At 36.3% G+C, this 21,545-nt stretch overlaps 1 protein-coding gene across 3 annotated transcripts in view; it reads left to right on the top strand.

Annotated features, from left to right (window-relative positions):
• Nucleotides 1-21,542, top strand: part of LOC127799065 (protein ALWAYS EARLY 3) — a 40,906-nt gene extending 19,364 nt beyond the window's left edge. For 2 of the 3 annotated variants that reach the window (XM_052332777.1, XM_052332776.1), the window contains 12 exons: nucleotides 1,369-1,446; nucleotides 3,543-3,802; nucleotides 3,911-3,967; nucleotides 6,504-6,827; nucleotides 6,905-7,083; nucleotides 7,595-7,877; nucleotides 8,014-8,256; nucleotides 9,330-9,491; nucleotides 18,642-18,785; nucleotides 18,881-19,099; nucleotides 19,707-19,997; nucleotides 21,148-21,542. In XM_052332777.1, coding sequence (XP_052188737.1) covers nucleotides 1,369-1,446; nucleotides 3,543-3,802; nucleotides 3,911-3,967; nucleotides 6,504-6,827; nucleotides 6,905-7,083; nucleotides 7,595-7,877; nucleotides 8,014-8,256; nucleotides 9,330-9,491; nucleotides 18,642-18,785; nucleotides 18,881-19,099; nucleotides 19,707-19,997; nucleotides 21,148-21,312 — 2,405 coding nt within the window. In that variant the 3' untranslated portion in view covers nucleotides 21,313-21,542. The remainder of the gene's footprint in view (nucleotides 1-1,368; nucleotides 1,447-3,542; nucleotides 3,803-3,910; nucleotides 3,968-6,503; nucleotides 6,828-6,904; nucleotides 7,084-7,594; nucleotides 7,878-8,013; nucleotides 8,257-9,329; nucleotides 9,492-18,641; nucleotides 18,786-18,880; nucleotides 19,100-19,706; nucleotides 19,998-21,147) is intronic. The other variant, XM_052332778.1, reaches the window with a different exon arrangement.
• The last annotated feature ends 3 nt before the right edge of the window (nucleotides 21,543-21,545 follow it).

Genomic DNA, 21,545 nt, shown 5'->3' with positions numbered 1-21,545 from the left:
TTGCTGCCTTCGTTACCTTTTGATGTTTTGGTACCCCAAACCACTCAAAGGCCCTTTCACATCGTCTAATCCACCACCGAGGAGTACTCCCATCAAACATGGGGATATCCAATTTTGGCATTGGTATCCCTGGGTGGCCAAGGCCCCCATTCAACCCCTGCCTTCGACCAACTGCATTATCTCCCATTTCCCCCAGTTCCTCCCCAACCTCAGAGGTTCCTTGTCTCCTCTGACTCATCCCATGGTCGGGAAGGATTGGATTTGCTCTCTCTCTAGGAGGAAAATATGGGGAAAGGCTTACCAATTGTTGTTGCGCGAACATGATGCCTTGCAATTGTTCTCGAATTTGCCCTCCTACTTCTTCTCGGATTTGATTGACCGCCCTATCCAATTTGCAATCAATGGAGATGATCGCCTCATGATTACGGTTTGATCCCAATTCTAGTTGATCCACCCTTGCCTGCAAGTCCGATACCATGGATCCGAATTGGTGTAGTTGCGCCTCCATGTTCTTCATCCTCGTGCCATCTGCCATCACCAATCATGCTCACAGCTTCGCTTGGCCTGGATCACTTCGATACCAAATTGTCAAATCCAACGGAGCTAACAGGTTTATCTCAAGAATTTTGCAAGGAATTCTAAAGAATTCTGGAAGAAGATCTCAATCAGAAGAGAGAGAGAGAGAGAGGGAGGGAGGGGGGGGGGGGGGAATTTAGGATTCAATTCATTCATGCCTCTTCGAGTGAGATCAATGTGTATTTATATTGATCTCCTCAATCAAGTGGGAAATTCGAATAGTTCCCGCCCAAGCTTCTATACAACCGCTAACTACCATGTGCTATGGCTACTCTACTGTCCCACCCTTTTATTTAATAAGCACATGACAGAAAGATGCTGAGGTTGCTAAGATTGTGTGTGGGAGAGCTAGCACTAATACTTTTCACTATACTAGGTAAAAAATGGAATTTATGATTTCTCAATATGTATAATTTTTGTTTATCTGTGCCATCCTCACCTAGTTGGATTAAAGCATATGATTGTTGTTTTTTATGTTTTCCATGTTTATGGTTTACCAATATTTGTATTCTCATTTAACTTGGCCAGTTTTTGATGTTTTCTTTTATTATGTGAACTAGAATTCAATTCTTCCAGGATATAATTTTTGAAACTGTAACTTTGCCAAATAGCATGGTTTTGTTTTGATAATCTTATTGTCATTGTTGTCCACAAAAAAAAAAAAATTCTTTCATTTCTACCCTTATTTGATGACAGAAGACACAAATGGCAACTTGCATATTGTTATTCATTGATTTGGTTTATTAACTTCATGTATTCATTGTGTTGACTTTGATACTTCTCCTTTTGCAGATGAAGAATCTGCCTTTGATGCCTTGCAAACCTTGGCTGATTTGTCATTGATGATGCCGGCAGCAGCAATTGACAATGGTAAGCTCATGTGCATAGCGATGGTGCTTGGAGATGAGAGCAGTAGTCATTGATGTTACGTATACATGTGGGCTATGTCTCATATGAACTTATGTTTTACTTCATTATTATGTTTTAAAGTTTATAGGCCATTAAAAGGATCCAACTTGATAAACTATGTTCCACGTGGTAAAGAGCTTTAGATTTCAATGTAGTCCCCGCACAATACTTTCTTAATTGATGCCACAGGGTGACAGGGGTAAGTAATAATGTAATATAAACATAGGGAAAACAACCATATGACTAAATAGACAAAATACAGACCACACTGTCCAACATCTGGAAACTGAGCCTATATTCATGGATGAGAGAGGGTTAACTATAACTGAAATTCCTAAATGCATGGGCCCCAACAGAAATACTGAAAACTCTAACTCCCACCTCATCATGGGTCTTTACTAATGGTACCAATAGAGTGTTCCATGTCACAAGGAGCTTGCTTGTCCCAGGAGATCATTATTTATTCATTGTAATCAGTCTTCTGAATCTTTCTTGTGCAATTACTATGATACAAAATTATTAATAGGCATCTTCAAAACTGCACCTAATCCTAACCAAGTTACAGTTAGTGGCATGGCATTCATAACGTCAATTGATTTCTAAAAGTCATATAGACAATACAAATCAATGCAAAAGAGCAATGGAGCAAAATTTTATGCCAAATGCCTTTCATAACGCAACCCTCTAGCTAGGGAAATATGAGATAATGTTTCAACACTATCTTCATATGAAAAAGTTTCAAGAGATGGCAGTGAATGAAGGTAATTGATATGGTTGTGTTCCATCATATAGTTGATATTGTGAAACCAACTTGTATAACATGGAAACACGATATAAAATTGATCATATATGAATTGAATTATTCCTCCAGTTGCACCTCAGTCCTCAATGTGTTTGCACTCCTATTGGCATTATTTCCCTTCCCTGTTGGAAAACATGCCACCTCTGCATTTATTCTTCCTGAATCTTGGCTTGTAAGATCACCGTCCTTCGACCACATTTTTGTTTGCATTATGACCTAATGTAATATCATATATGGGTCTTTCAACAAGCACAAGTGGATTACTGAACTGAGTTCAATCAATATGATCTCTTTGAATCGACCACTTCTATAAAAGAGTTGTAAAAGAGTTAACTTTGGCCCTTGGATTCTGACAATTTATGGGAGACTTCTAGCCCTTGTTACTTCAAACTGATCCTTGGTAAAGCTTATAAAATTTTTCTTAAGCTCCAGTTAAATGTATGATCATTATATACTAGATCAACAACTCCTGTTAAGTGGTATGTTTTGTTATAAGGATTGGAATTAAGCCAAAAATACTCTTGTTCCTAACTTCCAAGAATGGCATTGAGATCCTGATTTTGTAGCTACATGTATGTCTAATCAGGGTAACTACTCACTGAGCTAGGAAAGTGGTGATGAACCAAAACCAATCATGTGTGAAAGTTACTAAACTTACTATTATATGAACTATGAAGTGAGAATACTAATTTAGTTTTCCCTTCTGTTGAAGTTGTATTACAAATTTGGGTGACAATTTTAGCCTCATTCTAGTTATTTCTTGCAAATTAATTCTGTTCTGAAATAACATAGGGTTAAATGTAAAAGTACACGAGACAGGAGAAGTAATTGAACCTTTCAGTTATAAAACTGTTCTAAATCTTTTTCTTGATTTACATGATGGAATGAAAGAAAATTAGAGAGGAATGAGACTAAAGAAAATAAAAAAATAATGAGAAAGTAGAAGAGAGGAAATTGGCCGAAGAATGCATGCCTTTCATGGCCATTAGCAACTAAAGCAAACCCACATAATTTAATAAGGAAATGAGCAAATTATGCTCACAGATTCTTTCCTGCATTATTTGACTGCTCTTACTGGAAGACTATAAATGGCTTTGTTTTTTGTAATCCCTCCCCAGAACAAGACCCCCCCCCCCCCCCCCCCCCCCCAAAAAAAAAAATAAAAAAAAATGATATTATTAATTTTTTCCAATTACAATTTACAGTGGGCATATATTAGACGGGTCGTCCTTAATTGTTTGTTTGCTTGTGTCAGAATCATCAGCACGGGTCAAAGATCAAGTTGATGATCTTGTTGTGCCTGCTACCCAAAGGCACAGATCTAAGTCAGGAGTTAAAGTGAGAGGCAATCAGTCAGTATCAGGATTTGGGGCCTCTCCTGCTAAAACATCAAAGCATGGAAAAGTTTCAGTTCTCAATGTTAGTGCCATCCCTGAAGCAAAGGATGAGCCTCAGCAGTCCAGTGCTAGACTTCCGAGAAAGAAACAGAAGACTTTGGCATCTAAAGCTGGCGAGGTTTTTACTTCTTTTTTGTTCTGGTTTTCTTTGACTACTTGCCACCAATATTGAGAATCTATCTTTTGCATTATGTTACCTTGAATTCTGATACCATACCATCTGCAGATTCCAAAAACTGAAGCTCATACTGGTAGTCATCCCAATGAATCTCAGGAGGACGAGGTTTGCCCTCTTCACTTTCTCATGGAAAGTTCTGTAGGTGTACCTTTCAGTGTCTTAATGGAATCAAATGATGTTCTTATGACATATTTCTTCCATGTCAGTCATTTATGGGGTTCAAAGATGATATGGTGTTGAACTTCACACTAATGTTTAAATTACATTATGGTATAGATTTTTCCTCTTTATTTTTGTTCACAGCAAGGAAACTATTAAGAGTTGGAGTTTTAGTTGTCCTTAAACCCTCCCCTTGTTTGGTAGAGAGTTTTATAATGGAACAGAAGGGATGGAGGTTATATGATACCCTCCCTTCCCCTTCCATACCCCTATTATCCTTACACCCCAATTTGGGGTGCAAGGAGGGGGAAAGAAAAACATTTGTAAGTGTTCTTATTGTTTTCACTATGTTGCGCTTATTATTTTTTGTAAAAACCCAATATCATTCTTAATCTAAAAAGAATCCAATAATTACTTTTACATGAACTACAAGTGATATAGTTTGTATAAGTATGCAAAATAATATGTATATACAAATAGATAGATAGGGTTTTATAAAATTAAAACAAGATTTACCATTGTTGGTTTGTTTTGAAAGTCTGAACTTTTTGCTTGGGTAATAATAATTAATTTTATTTGAATTTTTTATTTTAGTAATAAGCTACAACATAATGTAATTAAATTCAAGTTTCTGTACTCATTAATTTATTTTGAAATTGAAGGGTATAGTTGTAACTTTATTTTATCTTTGTTACCATTCTGTCTCCTTTTATTCTCCATCCAAACAAAGGAAAGTTATATTACAGTAATTTACACTTAATTCTTCCTAAACAAGTGGAGGGTTACATTAGTTCCCTTACTCTTTCTTTCCGTTTCATCATCTTCCGTTCTGTCCTCTACCCCACCCTTCTCCCAAACTAAATTAATTTTCAGTGTATTATATTGATTTAACATATGGCTTTACTTGTAGGCTTGTAGCCTCCTTTCGACATATAGCTGGGGTGATTTGCACTCATGTATAGTACGCACAGTAACTGAACTTTGCTTAAAATTTTCAACCCAAATTTGTATTAAATTGAACTCTTGTTTGGCTACAAAACCCTAATTTACCATAACTTCTGATTTAAATGCACATATGCTTGTCTAAGTTTTCTTGTTAATTGCTGAGTTATGTATGTTGTACTATATTGATGATTTGTACAGGATAGAAGATTGGAATTTAGTTACCAATATTTTCATATTAATATCCTTGGAATTATAATTAAATTTTTGTGTGATTTAATGGGATTACATCAATGATTTGCATTAAGTACTTACTTGTTTGCCCTAGTAAAATGGACGAACTCACTAACATGTTCGGGCAGAGGTGCCATGGTGTATGCTATTTGTAGATGACAGTGTTGGAGGAACACTTTTGAATCTAAAGGATTAAAATTAAATAGGGTGAAAACCAAATATATGGAATATAAGTTCGATAAAAATTAAGTGTGGATGATGTTATGGTAAAATTGTAAGATCAAATCATACCAAGAAAAGACCAATTTAGATATCTTGGATCAATAATCCAAAACAATTGGAGATTAATGAGGATGTTACTTACAAAATTAAGGTGGGTTGGTTAAAATGGAAAAATGCATTTGGTGTTGTTATATGTGATAGTAAGATTCCATTAAAGCTAAAAGGAAGATTTTGTAAGATAGCTATAAGACTAGTTTTGACATAGAATGTTGGGCGGCGAAGTACCAAAATATGCAAAATTTGAGCATAACCAAGATGAGGATGCTAAGATGGATATGTGAGTATACATAAAAAGATAAAATTATAAATGAGGTTATTCGTATTAAGGTTAAGAGTGGCTAAGATGTATGTTACTTATAGAAGACTTTAACGGGAAATCTAACCAATGAAGGGGGTGTCCTCAATGTAGAAGGCTCCATGCTTTGCTAGGGTCAAAGGAGGGTTGTTGCTGTATGTAACTTTTCCCCGCTGTATGTAACTTTTCCCCTTACTTTCAAAGAGGTTCTTTCCACAGTTTGAACGAGGAGCAACATTACTGTTGCTTCCTAGGCTCGCCCTCACTAGAAGTCTAACCAGTGCCAGGTCATATTTATTCATTGTTATTCATATAGTAGGATGCTTGACCATAAGATCCAATCATTGACGCCATTTTATGATAATATTATAGAACTTGTAAGCAACAATTGCATTAGGAAAAAATGCTGAGAAGGATGGTTGTTTCTTCTAATTATTAACTTCATTGCCAATACCTAATGAAACCAGATACTGGTTTTTGGCCTTCTTTTATGCCATTTTTGTTTTTCTACTTTTATGCTTGCAGAATCTTTTTCAGTTACTTTCAATAGCAATAAATGTCATGAATTATCATTCTTTTGCACTGTTTCCATTTGATACAAGATATTTTTTGCTATCCTATCCCTCTTTTCTTTCTTATTTCCTTTTGCCTTGCCACTCTGTTTTTGTTATAGTGTCTCCTAACTCTATGCTGTTGATGATGTTATTTTAATGCTTTATTTAATTGTAGGCTAGAGATGCAGTGAAGAGGGTAATTAGCAAGGCTAAACGCTCTTGCTACAGTACTTCACAGCAAAAACAAGGGAAATCTTTGGCAGAGCATTCTTCTTCAAGTGCTGATCTGAAAGGGGAAAAGGATGATTCTGCTCTATCCACTGTGAAGATTCCCGTTGCAAATGAGGTTGACTTGCCGGCTAAAGTTGGGAGCAGACGTAAGATGAGGCCACAAAAACCAAAGAACCTGAAAGATTTGGAGTTATCTGATAAATTTTTGAGTGACTTGAAACCTAATTTATCAATCTCTTCAGTCAATAATGAAGCTCTCCATCTCAAGGTTATCATTTTAAATATATTCCCATGAGCATTTGTGTTTTTAGAGCTTTAAGTAGATTTACTGTGATTTAAATGCAGGAGAAGCTCTATAATTGCTTATCAAATCCTCTTTTAAGGAGATGGTGTGCTTTTGAGTGGTTCTACAGTGCTGTTGATTACCCTTGGTTTGCTAAAAGGGAGTTTGTGGAGTACCTGAATCATGTTGGCTTGGGACATGTTCCCAGATTAACTCGTGTTGAATGGGGTGTGATAAGAAGGTATTTACTTCCAACTACTTGTGTAATATTAGAAATGGCAAAAGATATGTGGGAAACAAAGTTTCCACATCCCAAGCAGATAGGGATTGATTCATTTTCATGCTGAAAGGTGGTTTCTTTCAAGCCCCGTGTTTCTCATTGAAACACTCACATTTAGTGACTCCAAGCACCATGCCTCTCATTGAAACTTCTGACATAGTCTCATTTTCACAATATGAACAATTTTATAGAGGCATGTTGGTTTTCTAGTTTATGGGTAAAAGGGCCTCGGACTTATATGCCTGCATTTACTGGACTACATTTGTCTGGTTTTTATCAATTTGGTCCCTTCCTATTCTAACTCGAACAACCTGCTCCTATATTAGAAGCACTAGAAAGCCCTTATCAGTGGAGGCAGGGTGGATTGTCCTGTTTAGCATTTTGATTGCTCTTATGCGCATGTTTTGATTGTACTAGGCTTAAAAAAAAAGGATATATAGTAGATGCTGAACACTTTCCTTCTTTCATGCAGTTCACTTGGAAAACCACGGAGGTTCTCTGAGCAATTTTTGAAGGAAGAAAAGGAGAAGCTTAATCAATACCGTGATTCTGTTAGAAACCATTATACTGAACTTCGTAGAGGTACCAGGGAGGGACTTCCAACAGATCTTGCAAGGCCTTTAACAGTTGGCCAACGTGTTATAGCCATTCACCCAAGAACACGAGAGGTTCATAATGGAAATGTTTTAACAGTTGATCACACACGGTGCCGGGTTCAGTTTGATCGGCCAGAGCTAGGGGTTGAATTCGTCCTGGTAGTGTATTTTTAATTTATGATGATCACACACAATTACATTAAGAGTCTTGGTAGATCACGTTTTCAATTTAATCCCGATATTTTGTGTTGTTCTTTCCTCTTATATGTCTGGTCTAACACCTAAATTGTTGCAGGATATTGATTGTATGCCATTAAATCCATTAGAAGGCATGCCCGCATTACTGGCAGGAAACCTAGTTACTGTTGACAAATTCTTTGAGAACTTAAATGAGCTAACAATGAATGGGCGGGGCAAAGATCAGAAATTAGAAGGGTGCATGAAATTTTCTCCTAGTGATGACCTGGAACGTTTAGATGTTCCAGGTCATGTGTCTCCTTCAGCTCATCCCAAGAGTAATTTGTTGAAACAGGCAAAGGTCAGTAGTATCCGTCTATATTCTTATTTTCAACCTGCATATCTGAGGATTATGTCTGTCACCCTTCATATTGACACACTTATAGTAACAACAAAACTGAGGAAAGTAAAGGTGATGCATTTTGTTAGGTTTGTTGTCTATGGAGAATATCATAATTGTGGTTTGATGGATTTTTTTTTTTTTTAATCTGCCACAAGAAAGGACTACTCTTTTCATTCATTGTCTTTTCCTGACACTGAGCTCATCCTATTGTGTAGTTTAATGAGATATAAGTTTTAGGAGTTGCCTTGTGAGACTCTTCATTTAAAAAATACTTATATTTCCATTGTTTTCCTTTTAGCATAGTTGTCATTCAATTACTAAAGCATTTGGTGGGCTTGAAATTTCTAGGCAAAGTGCAAAATTTGTAATAATTTTTTTCTTTGAAGCATTTATGTTAGACGCAGGTATAATATCATATGTGGACTTTGTTTTTCTATGTTTTCATACTGATGTTTTTAGGGTTTGTATGATTTTTGAAATATCAATGCAGTTCCGGAAATATTTGAAGCTTCAGTAACAAAACCTTGCCCCAGTATTATTCTATGTGGTTGTTGGGGTTTCCACCCATTCTAGGCATTTTTATATTACTTTTCTTGATAAATGTGTTTTAAATTGAAAGGTGATTATGGAGATGCACGTGATGTATGCTAAGCAGGCACATCACATGGAGAGAATGAAAATTTGAATTTGATGATATAAACTTCTTGAGCACAATTTATCTTTCTTTAGAATGCAGTTGTTGAATCCTATATTCCCTCATACCCTCATTCTAACTACTTAAATCCTCTCAGTCTCACAAACAACCATGGACCCCTCATAATGCAAATAACTCATTTCGAAATCCATTGCCACTAGGAAGGCATAAAAAAAGTTGTTTCACTGTTTTTCTTTTTTTTGCATGGCAGAATTTTCTGATTGTATTTTGTGTCATGAATCATAACCAGTAACCCGCTGCTCTAGAAGAATATGTATTAAAATGTCTAGCAGCATTAAATGGCTAGGTTAACAGGAGGTGAACTTCTTTTTACCAGGGAACTCCTACAAATTCTAATTCTCAAGCTAGAATTGGACCCAAGGAAACTGCAAATAATCAACAGACATTGAACTCTCAGTCTTCTGTGCTGGCACAGGTCCAGGCCAAGGAAGCTGATGTGCAAGCTCTTGCTGAGCTGACTCGTGCTCTTGATAAGAAGGTTGTAGTGCTTAAACACTTATATATGCTTTTTTTTGCAGTTTCTTACTTTGCAAGTGCTTTTCTCAAGCACTCTTATGCCTTTAATTTCAAGGCTTCATAAATGTGTTCTTTTTTATTTTCCTAATTTCTTGTTGCATCAATGTTATGTTCTGTTAACATGGCTGCTTTTACATTATGTTAAGAGATGTTACAAATTTTTGTAGGCTGTGTTTAGCTTTCTTCTTTTGCCCTATTGTTAGTACAAGGCCATTCTATTATATGGTTTCCTTTTTGAGTCCTAAATAAACTTAATAACATATATGGGTACAGTTGCTGTGAATTATTAACTAATAAAAATTTATCATATTACTTCCTGCCTTGAAAGGGTTGATTAATTCTCATCAAATGTTCTTCTTGATTCCCTTTATATTTTTCATTTGGCAAAAATAGTCCATATCCAAACAGGAAACACTTAAAGTTGTTGATTTCTGTGTGCATGACTATTTACGTGGTAAAGTCTTTTTTCATTCATGCTAGAGATTAGGATTAATTACCACCTCCAAGAGGACTTTGGGTTTCTATAGCATAGTAACAGTGAAACAGAAGGGCCCACATTCTGCACTTGTTTTGTTGATACTTCCTTTCACACTGCTTTCACTTTTTTGTTTGGGGTGGTTTTTTTTTTGGGTGGGGGTGGGGGTGGGGGTGGGGTGTTGATGAAGCACAATCTGTGGTCTTAGCTTGTCAGCCAAGCAATGGTGCACCTAAACACTCAGATGTTGTAGGAAAAAAAGGAAATAAAATGTTGGATATGTCATAATGCACCCTTTTGATGCTTTTCAAGTATCTCTTCCCTTATTCTTTCCCTTTCTAACAATCTAAATAAATTGGTGGATTTGTGGCCGCAGTGTTCTAAAAGGTGCTAAGCGTTAGTCGGGTGCCAGACAGAGGGTCTAGTGCTTAGGAAAAATGTTATTTTTTTTTTTAACTTTTTGATGTAATTTGATGTTATTTTCGGATAAATCAAAGTTAGAAAGACAAGTGAAATAATGAAATTGTTAGATTAGTTTTATGTTTAAGAAGGCAGAAGTAGCAATAATACAACATAAACCATATCCGAAGAATCTAACTATTTAATTGGACTTCTTTCTCTCCATATTCTTCCAACACGATTTTCATCGGACTCAAAATCAAATTAATTGATTTCTTGTTCATCTTTTTCTTTTGATTGAAAATTATCTTCATGAAGCTCTCTCACCCTAGAACTTCTTCAAGGTTGAAGCATATTGTCTGCTCCGGATGCTTCACCAACCACTTCCCAAGTGAGCCCCGTACTAGGCTCAACTTCTTCATCATCTCCTCCATCAACGATCAATCCTTGTGCATTACTAGCATCACTACCAAGTAGCACATCAACATTCATTTCCTTCTTGCTTTTTTGCTTGTTCATCAATTTCGCATTAAATTGGACATAGACTAGATTATTCAATCGATTCACATCCAGTCTATTTCTTTTCTTTGTATGTATCTACATAAATAAAATAAAAGCAATATCAATATGAATGATAAGTGGATAAGGATAACTAATTGATATTAAATAAATATAATTCATAGAGATAATGAAATTAAAATATTAAAACATTTTAAAATATACACTAATCCCTTCAAAAGTGCTCAAATTTCTTTCACAACCTGATGAACTAGTGGTTAATGAGAGAATCCTTCTCGTTATTCATTGCAAGTTTGGAGTTTGATTTTCATAAGTCATCCACCATGTAACTACATAGGTCAAACAAGTATAAAGTAAACAAATTTATACATTAATATACAATAGAAAGGATTAAATGAATTTTATACTTGGATTATAATTGTTATCATTTTTCACACACCCTTGAGCTGCCCACGGTTTTCCAAAAGCTCCCTTTTTACGAGTATACTTTTGTAAGTTAACATTTATAACATGGCCTTGCAATTCACCATCATAAAACATCTCCACATAGTTAAAAAACTCATCCATCACTTCATTATCAAGTTGTATACCCATATCCTTGAAAAAATAGTAGGGATTCAAAAGGTAAGCTACAAAATGCAGTGGGCTATCTAGCCTATCTTTCACCCCTGCTTCAATAATCTCCATAACAGGATGATAATTCTTCTCAAGATTATTTATGGCCTCCTTAATATCTTCATTTTCTTGCTTAATCTCTCCACATAAAAAACCCATCGAAGGCTTTCTATCTGCATCAACAGTTCGAAGCACCTTCACCAAAGGTGCAAAAACCTTAAGGCATGCAGTCACACCATTACAAAAAGCAATGCTCATCATAGTAAACATAGGCTACTTTCCTTTTAATAGTCTTCGACCATTTGTATTCCTCCCATTCAGAGCTGATAAACATTGTCTTCATTTGGGACTTTTTCTCCATCAAACTCTACATAGTAAGGGAAGAAGAAGCAAATCTAGTGACTCCTGGTCTCACTATATCCCTCTTCTTTGTAAATGACCTCATTAAGGACAAGATCTTATGGTGTGCATAAATGAAGATTGTCAAACTCTTGGCCTGATCAATGACTTTCTTATATCTCGGTAGTTTTTCAATACTTTCAAGCATCAAATTGATGGTGTGAGTAGCACATGAGGTCCAAAAAATATTTGGCCTCTCCACCTTCAACAATTTTGCCGCTCCCATATTGTTGGTAGCATTGTCGGTTACTACTTGGATGACATTTTGTGGCCCAACTTGCTCAATGCACTTGTCCACATACTCAAAGATGAGGTATGGCTGAAACTTACTCCCCAGATTTGGAACCAAATCACCAATAAGAAGGTGCATTGCGGGTTGATTCTGAGATTTGATGGACCCTTCAAGGTAGTGCAACAAGTTGGTGTTGTGGCATATAAATTGCTATTACCTGAGAGGCTCAAAATATATCCACCTTTCCATGTGAGTTTCTTGAAGCCTTACCATGAAGACAATACACTTGGTCAGGTGCAGACCAAGAGGGCCCCTCCAACAATTCGAGTGTAGCATGATCGTGAGATTAAGGCAATCTTAGACCATTGCACGTTAGGGGCAAGCAAGAAGAATAGGCGTGTGCAATACTTAGTAAGATGGAAGGGAGCTCTAGAGGGGGAAGAGAGTTGGGAAAGGGATACAACTCTATGGCAGTTTGAAGACATCACTTGTATGTGCTTCATCTGAAGACTCTCTAGAAGAAAGAAAAACAGTACCCACGTTAGAATTAACACACAGGTTCATGATGCTCCTTATTTTTCTGTTTGTCCAAGCATCTGTCATAATGGAGCACTCATTTCGTGCCCATTCTTCTTCATGCTTCTTCAGTAACTATTTTCGTTCTATCTACTTCTCCCTTTAATAACGGTTCCCTTAATTGGTATTGACTGGGAGGTTTGAAACCCGACCCAAATTAACCAACTGCCTTAACAAACAATTTGAAGCTATTATGATGAATAACATTGAAAGGTATACTAGCTTCGTACACCCATCTAGCACAATATTGACGAACAGTCTGTGTTCTTTCTTTAAACAGTGTTTCATTGATATTTTGCTGCCTTTGTGTCATTCCCGCACTCAAACAAGTTTCAGGGTTAATGGAACTTGTAAACTTATCCATAAGGCCAAGAGTACAATAACAACAACATATCCAGCCTTTATCCCACTATATGAGGTCAGCTACATGAATTCTAGACTTTCATGTATTTCTGTCTTTTATCATATCTTCATTTAGGTTCATACACTTCATATCAAACTTTAATCTCTCCCAAAGTCTTCTTGGGTCTGTCCCTACCTCTTTTTTTGACTAATTGTTTCATTTCATCAACTCTTCTCACAGAAGCGTCTCTTGGTTTTCTTCTCACATGACCAAACCATCTTAGTTTAGTCTCTCTCATCTTCTCCTCGATTTGCACTACTCCTATCTTATTACGAATAACTTTATTTCTGATTTTATCTTTTCTTGTATGGCCGCACATTCATCTTAACATCCTGATCTTCGCTACGCTCGTTTTTTGCTCATGTTGGTATTTGACTGTCCAACATTCTGAGCCATACAACAAAACTGGTCTTATAACTGTCCTATAGAATTTTCCTTTCAGTTTTAATGGGATTTTACCATCACATAACACTCCTGATGCGTTTCTCCATTTTAGCCAACTTGCCTTAATTCTATGTGTGACATTCTTATGAATTTCTCCATCTTTTTGAATCACTGATCCCAAATATTGAAAATAGTCTTTTCTTTGTATGACTTGATCTTCCAATTCTATTATAACATCCTTCACTCTTGCATTCTTACTGAATTTACATTTCATATATTCTGTTTTTCTTCTATTTAATTTAAATCCCTTAGATTCTAAATTGTTTTTCTACAACTCAAGCTTAGTGTTCACTCCCTCTTTTGTTTCATCCACCAACACTATGTCATCTGCAAATAGTATACACCATGACACCTTTGTTTGAATGTGTTTAGTGAGTTCATCCATTACTAAAGCAAATAAGTATGAACTTAGTGCAGAACCTTGATACAGTCCCATTGTAATTTTAAACGGTTCAGTATCCCCTCCACATGTTCTGACCCTTGTCTCTGCACCGTGATACATGTCCTGAAGAACTTGTATATAGGCTATTCGGACTCCTTTCTTCTCTAAAACCCTCTATAATACTTCTCTAGGGATCCTATTATATGCTTTTTCTATATCTATAAACACCATATGCAAGTCCTTCTGATGATCTCGATACCTTTTCATTAAGTGCCTCAGTAGGTATATAACTTCTATTGTTGACCTACCAGGCATGAAACCAAATTGATTTTTCAAGACGTTTGTTTCTTTTCTGAGCCTCTGCTCTATTACTCTCTCCCAGAGTTTCATGGTATGGTTCATTAACTTAATTCCTCTGTAATTTTCACAGTTTTGAACATCTCCTTTGTTCTTGTATATAGGAACCAAAGTACTCTTCTTCCATTCATTTGACATCTTTTTTTATTTAAGGATCGTGTTAAATAATTTCATTAGTTAGGAGATACTCTCTTCTCCCATGCATTTCCATGCTTCTATTGGTATATTATCCGGTCCTACCACCTTATGATTTTTCATCTTTTTTAATGAATGTTTGCCTTATTTCTTTTAAACTTATGCGTCGATAAAATGTATAGTTCACATTCCCTTCGGAGTTACTAAGATGTCCGAACCTAATTCTTGTGTCCCTACCATCATTGAATAATTTTGTGAAATATTCCTTCCATCTTTCTTTAATCGCTCTCTCATTCACTAACACATTTTGGTTTTCATCTTTTATGCATGCCACTTGATTTAGATCCCTTGTTTTTCTTTCTCTTGCTTTAGCTAATTTATATATATCTCTTTCTCCATTTTTTGTATCAAGTCGTTTATATAAATTCTCATATGTTTTTGACCTTACTTCACTAACAGTTCTTTTTGCTATCTTTTTTGCTTATTTATAATTTTTTAGATTTTCTTCATTACTGCACTGATATATGTCATATAACAAGTTTTTTTATTTCTAATTTTCAATTGTACCTCTTCATTCCACCACCAAGACTCCTTAAGGTTTGGGGCTCTACCATTTGTCTCTCCAAGGACTACCTTTGCTGTGCTTCTCAAGGCAGTAGACATTTCCCTCCACATTTGGTTTGTCCGTCCTTCTCCATTCAATTCCCTTCTATCCCTTAATTTTTCTTTGAAGATTAATTGTTTCTCCCCTTTTAAATCCCACCACTTCATTCTTGGATTTTGTTTTATGTGATTTTTTTTCTTCCAATTTCTTACTTGGACATCAAGTACCAAAAGTCTATGTTGAGTAGTCAAACACTCGTCCGGTATCACCTTACAATCCCTACAACATAACCGATTCTTTTGTCTAATGAGGAAGTAATCTATTTGGGTGCTTAATGTGACATTTTTATATGTGATCAAGTGTTCGTCCTATTTTTTGAACGTAGTATTGGTTATGATGAGACCATATGCTATAACAAAATCTAAAATAGACTTACCTTTATTATTAATTTTCCCGAATTCATATCCTCCATATACCTCTCTATAGCCGTTTTCGTCTCTACCCATGTGACCATTTAAGTCACCTCCTATAATCACTTTTTTTCCTCTTGGTATCATTTGTATGAGTCTCTCTAGGTCCTCCTAGAATTTTGCTTTTATCTCCTCACCTAAGCCCACTTTTGGTGCATATGTACTAAAGATATTCATAGTCATTCTTCTTAGATCAACCTTCACCATAATAATCCTATCCCCTATTCTCTTTACATCCAATACTTCATTTACTAAGCTTTTATCCATAATAATCCCCACTCCATTTTTCGCTCGATCATTTCCTATGTACCATATTTTATATCCAGCTTCTGATAAAGTTTTTATTTTTTTCCCTGCCCATCTCGTCTCTTGAAGGCACATAATATTAATTTTTCTCCAAATCATCACATTTACCACTTTCATAGCTTTGTCTGTTAATGTTCCTATGTTCCATGACCCAATCCTTAATCTATGATTTTGATTTTGGCTTTGACTTTGAATTTGATTTTGTTTTTTATTTTGGACTAGCTTCTTTACCCGCTTCCGTCTAAGTAAATGCGAGGACCTTTGCTCATTTGTCACTACATTTGAGCGTCGATGCAGCGGCCCTAGCTCACTTGACACTACATGCAGGTAGTTTAGCTCATCGCTATAAAGGGTTACGCCCCAACGGTTTTTCATAGTTTGTCTAGAGTTCATGTTTTGGATCCGACTAAATTTTACGTTAGCTGTCGGTTACTTAACACAACTCTCCTCCTTTATCCGGGTTTGGGACGGGGTGTTTTTTTGCTCCCTAACTCTTGTAATTCATCTTCATCATCCCCTTCCTCTCTTTCAAAGATTTTAATAGAGGATTTCATCAAATCTTCCTCCTGCTTCTTATTCTTCTTCTTACTCTTTGTCTCGGCAATAGCATTCTTGCATTTGGCTTGATCATCTGGAGTAGATTTTGGACATGCAGAAACATTTTCAGAAATGTGGCCATTGTGTTCTTTTACTCTATAAACACCTCCATACATAACTTTATCACAACTTGCATTTAACTTTATCCTTATTCTTCGAATCAATTAACATTCAATACTCCCATTCGACATCATTTGACTTTTTTTTTTTCTTGAATATTGAGTAATTGACATTGAATTAAAATAAACAACTAAGAAATATGAACAAGCAACAACAACAACAATTTGTGAAGTTACACTAGTATAACTGTATAAGTTATAACAGTGTAACTTGGCTGCTTGCAGCAAGCAACAAGGAGGAAGATGGCTATACGTATCGAAGGAAGAAGAGTGAGAACCGACAGGGAGAGAATGGCCCGATCGAAGGTTAGAGAGAGAGAGAGAGAGAGAAACGATGAGATCAACAACAAAAGAGAGAGAGAGAGAGAAACGATGAGATCAACAACAAAAGAGAGAGAGAGAGAGAAACGATGAGATCAACAACAAAAGAGAGAGAGAGAGAGAGAGAAACAACGAGATCGGCGGTGAGAGAGAGAGAGGATGATGAGATCGGCGGTGATGACAATTCCACGAGAGACAACCCAAGCAACGTGCGATGAGAGAGAGAGAACGGGAAAGTGGCAACCAACGAGAGAGAGTAATAGTGAGAGAGAGAAAGAGAAAGATAATCGGCCTGGGTTGCCTAGGCGTAGATCGGGCCCGGTGCCTAGGGGTGCCAATTTGGACTTAATTGCTGGGTAATGTTAACCATTACCCTTGGGGTAATGGTTAAGTGGCGATAAATGCATCTTGTTTTCAGACAAAGTGCATTTATTGCATCTTGTTTTCAACAATTGAACAATTCTATTGGTTGATGATAAATGCATCATGTTTTGAATCATTTAATCAACCAATAGATTGTTTGGATGTTGAAAATAAAATGTAATAAGTGCACTTGTCTAAAATCAAGGTGCATTTATTGTTGCTTACCCTACAAAAAAAAGATGGAACTCAAAAACAAGATTATACACGATAAAGTTGAAATGATGGCTATTGAAGATAAGATGCGAGAGTCACGATTAAGATAGTTTGAACATGAAAAAAAGACTGACGGAAGCTCTTGTAAAGTGAGTGAATAAAATGGAGGAAAAATTTATAGAGGAAGAGGAAAAGGAACAAAACTTGGAGGGAAATCCTTAGATATGATGATCTTATAGAGATATGGTGATGTATAAAGATGACTGAGGATCTAGAATCCATGTAGCAAACCCCACCTACTGGGATTATCACTTATGGTCTGTTGATGGCTTTGAAATAAGGCTTTTACTTTTTTATTCTAAATTGACAATCTTCTATGAGAATTGTTGGTTGAAGTAGGATTGGAAAAAGTGTGGAAGGTGAGAGAACTAGAGGTATGCCATCTTGTATTTTTTAATTGCTTCACCTATATCAAATTCATTTTTGATTCAGCTGTGAAATCTGTATACAGAACAGTTCAACTCCAAATTAATGCTATTCATATCCTCTTGTTCTTATTTTCTGTTCATGATGTCAAATTCGGTGAAAGGTTGAAAGTGTAATTTCTAACTAGAAACAAGTGGTAAGAAGTTAAGAAGGTAACATAATTTCAGAGTCATATCACGACCATGGAAAGGAGTATCTGCCCAAATTTCTTTTGCTGACCCCCTCAACCAGTTAAAAATTTTTCTGTCCCCCTCCTTGTAAGGTGTAGATCCTTTAAGGGAGCTGAATACTTGAAAAGAGCCATTTTGCAATTCCTCATCTAACAAAGAAGAATGTGCCTCTAATTCAGTAATTTTGCAAGAGCTGTTTGCTAAAGTTAATATCCTTTTATCAATTTGACTGTTTCCCCTTGTTAGCTGTTGGCTGATCACCATGTTTTGTTCACAATCCAATTATTCAACTTGTCACCTTTTTCTAAATCCTGTCTTCGACTCTGTTGTGGTGTTGCAAGCTTCTAGGTGTTTTTTTTTTTTCTTTTTTATTTGATTTTTAGTTGTCATATTGTATTCATCAAGTGATCCTCTTTCCTCAGAACTGGATTCAGAGCATAGATAAAATGAAATATACTTGAACATACTTATCATCCTAGGAGAACTGATAGTTTCAAATTAGTTGATGGCCATGTTTTAATTTGTAGGAAGCAGTGTTGTCCGAACTCAGGAACATGAATGATGATGTTTTGGAAAACCAGAAGGAAGGTTATCATATTTTAAAGGATTCTGAGCCTTTTAAAAAGCAATATGCTGCTGTACTTGTACAGTTAAATGATGTAAATGAGCAGGCAAGTGGTTAACTTCCTGTTGTACTCTGCTCACTTTGTCATCATTCAGATATTTTACGTGTAGATTGTTAAACATCAATGAACTTAATCAGCAGGTTTCTTCTGCTCTTTCTTGTTTGAGGCGGCGCAACACCTACCAAGGAAGCTCCACACTTACATGGCCAAGGAATACAGCCAATTCAGGGGACTCTGGTGGTCCCTTGAACTCGATTGATAAGCCTGCAAATCACCAGCAGGAGTCAGCATCTCATGTCCATGAAATTGTTGAAAGTTCAAGAACAAAGGCTCGGACAATGGTAGATGCAGCTGTGCAGGTACAAACCATCATTTGGATTGCTTATCTGTCATTATTTTTATTTTCCCAGCAGCATTTTCTTTTTCTTGTATCCTTTACAGTTCGAAGGATATATTATTCCTATATCTCAAATTGTTTCATACAACCTTTACAAACATTCTAAATATCAATTAACTCACCTGCCCTTAGATCCCCAGGTTAACAAATTATTGGATTAATCATTTGTACACCTTCTATTAATCTTCTGATTCTAGTTTTTATGAAGCACTCATGTATCAGTACTAGTTTTAAATGCTCGTTGCATTAGTGATTTGTTATTTGTATGATGGAAACCTGAAATATGTTTCGGGCAATATTCAAACCTTGATTTCTGGTTTTATTTAAATCGTAGAGGAAGAAGTATATGCAGCAAGAATTGGCAGAACAACAAAACAAAATTCTATTATTTGGCTAAGCAGTTGATGATATCTGTAGTATATTTTTGGGTATTGCTCATCAAAATAAAAGTATTGGATTTCCACCATAGGTGGCATAGCCAAGGAAATCATTCATCATGTCAATCTCTTGAGCTTTGAGCTTTGTTTTACTGGTTCTCATTCATGGTTCCCCCTAAATATCCATTTTAGGCAATGTCATCTTTGAAGGGAGGAGGAAATACTGTTGACAGGATTGAAGAGGTCATAGACTTTGTTAGTAATCGGCTTTCAGTGGATGATTCTTGCCTGGCTGCTATACGGCCTGCTGCCCCTGCTGATCCACTTCATGACAAATTAACTTCTCATGATCTGGTAACTTCCTGCACATTGAGTTCGTCAAATGCAACTGAACCTGAGTTGAAGAAGATGTCCGACAGAAATGAAGGACAAATCCCATCAGAACTTATCAGTCACTGCGTAGCTACACTACTTATGATTCAGGTAAGTTGAAAATGTGTTCCCAAGTTATTCTTATTATATTCTTATACATCGATATCTGTATACATTCCTCCATAATAGCCAACTCTGCTTGGGGTTGCATGTCTATCCACTGAGTTATCAAGCTTTGTCCTGCATTTTTCCTTGCTCCTTTCTGATTTTTAAGTAGGACACTAACTTGAAATTTATCATCATTTGGTAACGCTGTGTCAAAAATATAATTTTTTGGCAAACAAGATGAGCAATGTAAAGAAAAAATAAAGTATAAAATACAAGAGGCTCATCCGTAGACTAGGCATGGGATATAATGGCCTCACATAAGAGATGTCCATCTGTAGGGATGATGGGAAAGTTAAAATCTTTATAGCTGACCCTACCTAGTGGGATTAACACCTGTGATGATGATTATACAAGAGGCTCATCTTAGGAATCAGAGAAGGATGGAGATAATTTGCCATTTTCCGAAATCTCGTCACTAAATGCCTCTTTTGCATTTTAATTTTCCATCTATTGTTAACTAGGCATCATTAGCATGTACACTTGGAACTGGCCATGTTCTGAAGGATTGATGGTTTCCAAATCAGGGATTTTAGCTATCAGGTTAGCACCAAGGACAATTCTTCATTTTCTTCTCTTGGAAGTTGATTCTTGAGATTTTTTCTTCTCATATGGGAAGGGACAAGTGCAATTTTTAACAATTGATTCTCGGCACAAGTAATTTGGAATCTGGGGATTTATTTTGTTGCTTCCTATTAGAACATCAAAGTCCATTAAAAACTACTAGCATTTTGGAGAAGCTTCTTACTTGAAAGGGGTTGTTAATAGAGAAGCCGGTAGAGAGCCACTCAATTGCTCAACTTTTATGTGTGCATTGAGTGCTGTCTTTACCTGCCCGCATTCAGTTTGATTTGCTGGAATTATGTAAAATATCTTCCCTGGTTTGTTAGGTACTATTTTTTAAGTAGTTTGTTGGAGGTTGGGGGTGGGGCAGCAACCAAATCTAATAAAATGTGTACTTACATGATATCTGCATGCTATTATTTTTCGTTATAGGTTCTCCTTTCAGGCCTGAGAATGTAAAGGTTTTAGTTTGTTTGTTTTTTTTTTTTAAATGTGCATTTATTCTTAATCCTATACTCTTGAACAATCGCAGAAGTGCACAGAACGACAATTTCCTCCAGCTGATGTCGCCCAGATTCTGGATTCTGCTGCTACCGGTCTACAGCCCTGCTGCTCGCAGAACCTTCCAGTCTATGCAGAGATAGAGAAGTGTGTGGGAATCATCAAGAACCAAATACTGGCACTCATACCGACATAACCTGGTACAAACTAATCCTTGTACCGTTGCTTATATGTGCAATGTAAAGCGATGAAGATTTTAGCGGAAGCTCCCTTAGATTTTGATAGCTGTAACCTAGGTGCATGAACGTTTTTCTTTTCGGCTTTTTTGATTTCTGGCCCTTTGATCTGAATGGGGATCAACAGATGTGCAATCGCATTCTGGAATTTATCCAACGAAATCTTTTGAATATATATGGTGTTTTGTTACTC

This window comes from Diospyros lotus, chromosome 4 (genome assembly GCF_014633365.1).
Source record: "Diospyros lotus cultivar Yz01 chromosome 4, ASM1463336v1, whole genome shotgun sequence".
NCBI lineage: Eukaryota > Viridiplantae > Streptophyta > Magnoliopsida > Ericales > Ebenaceae > Diospyros > Diospyros lotus.
The sequence above is the reverse complement of the archived record's forward strand: the minus strand, read 5'-3'. Positions and strand labels throughout refer to the sequence as shown.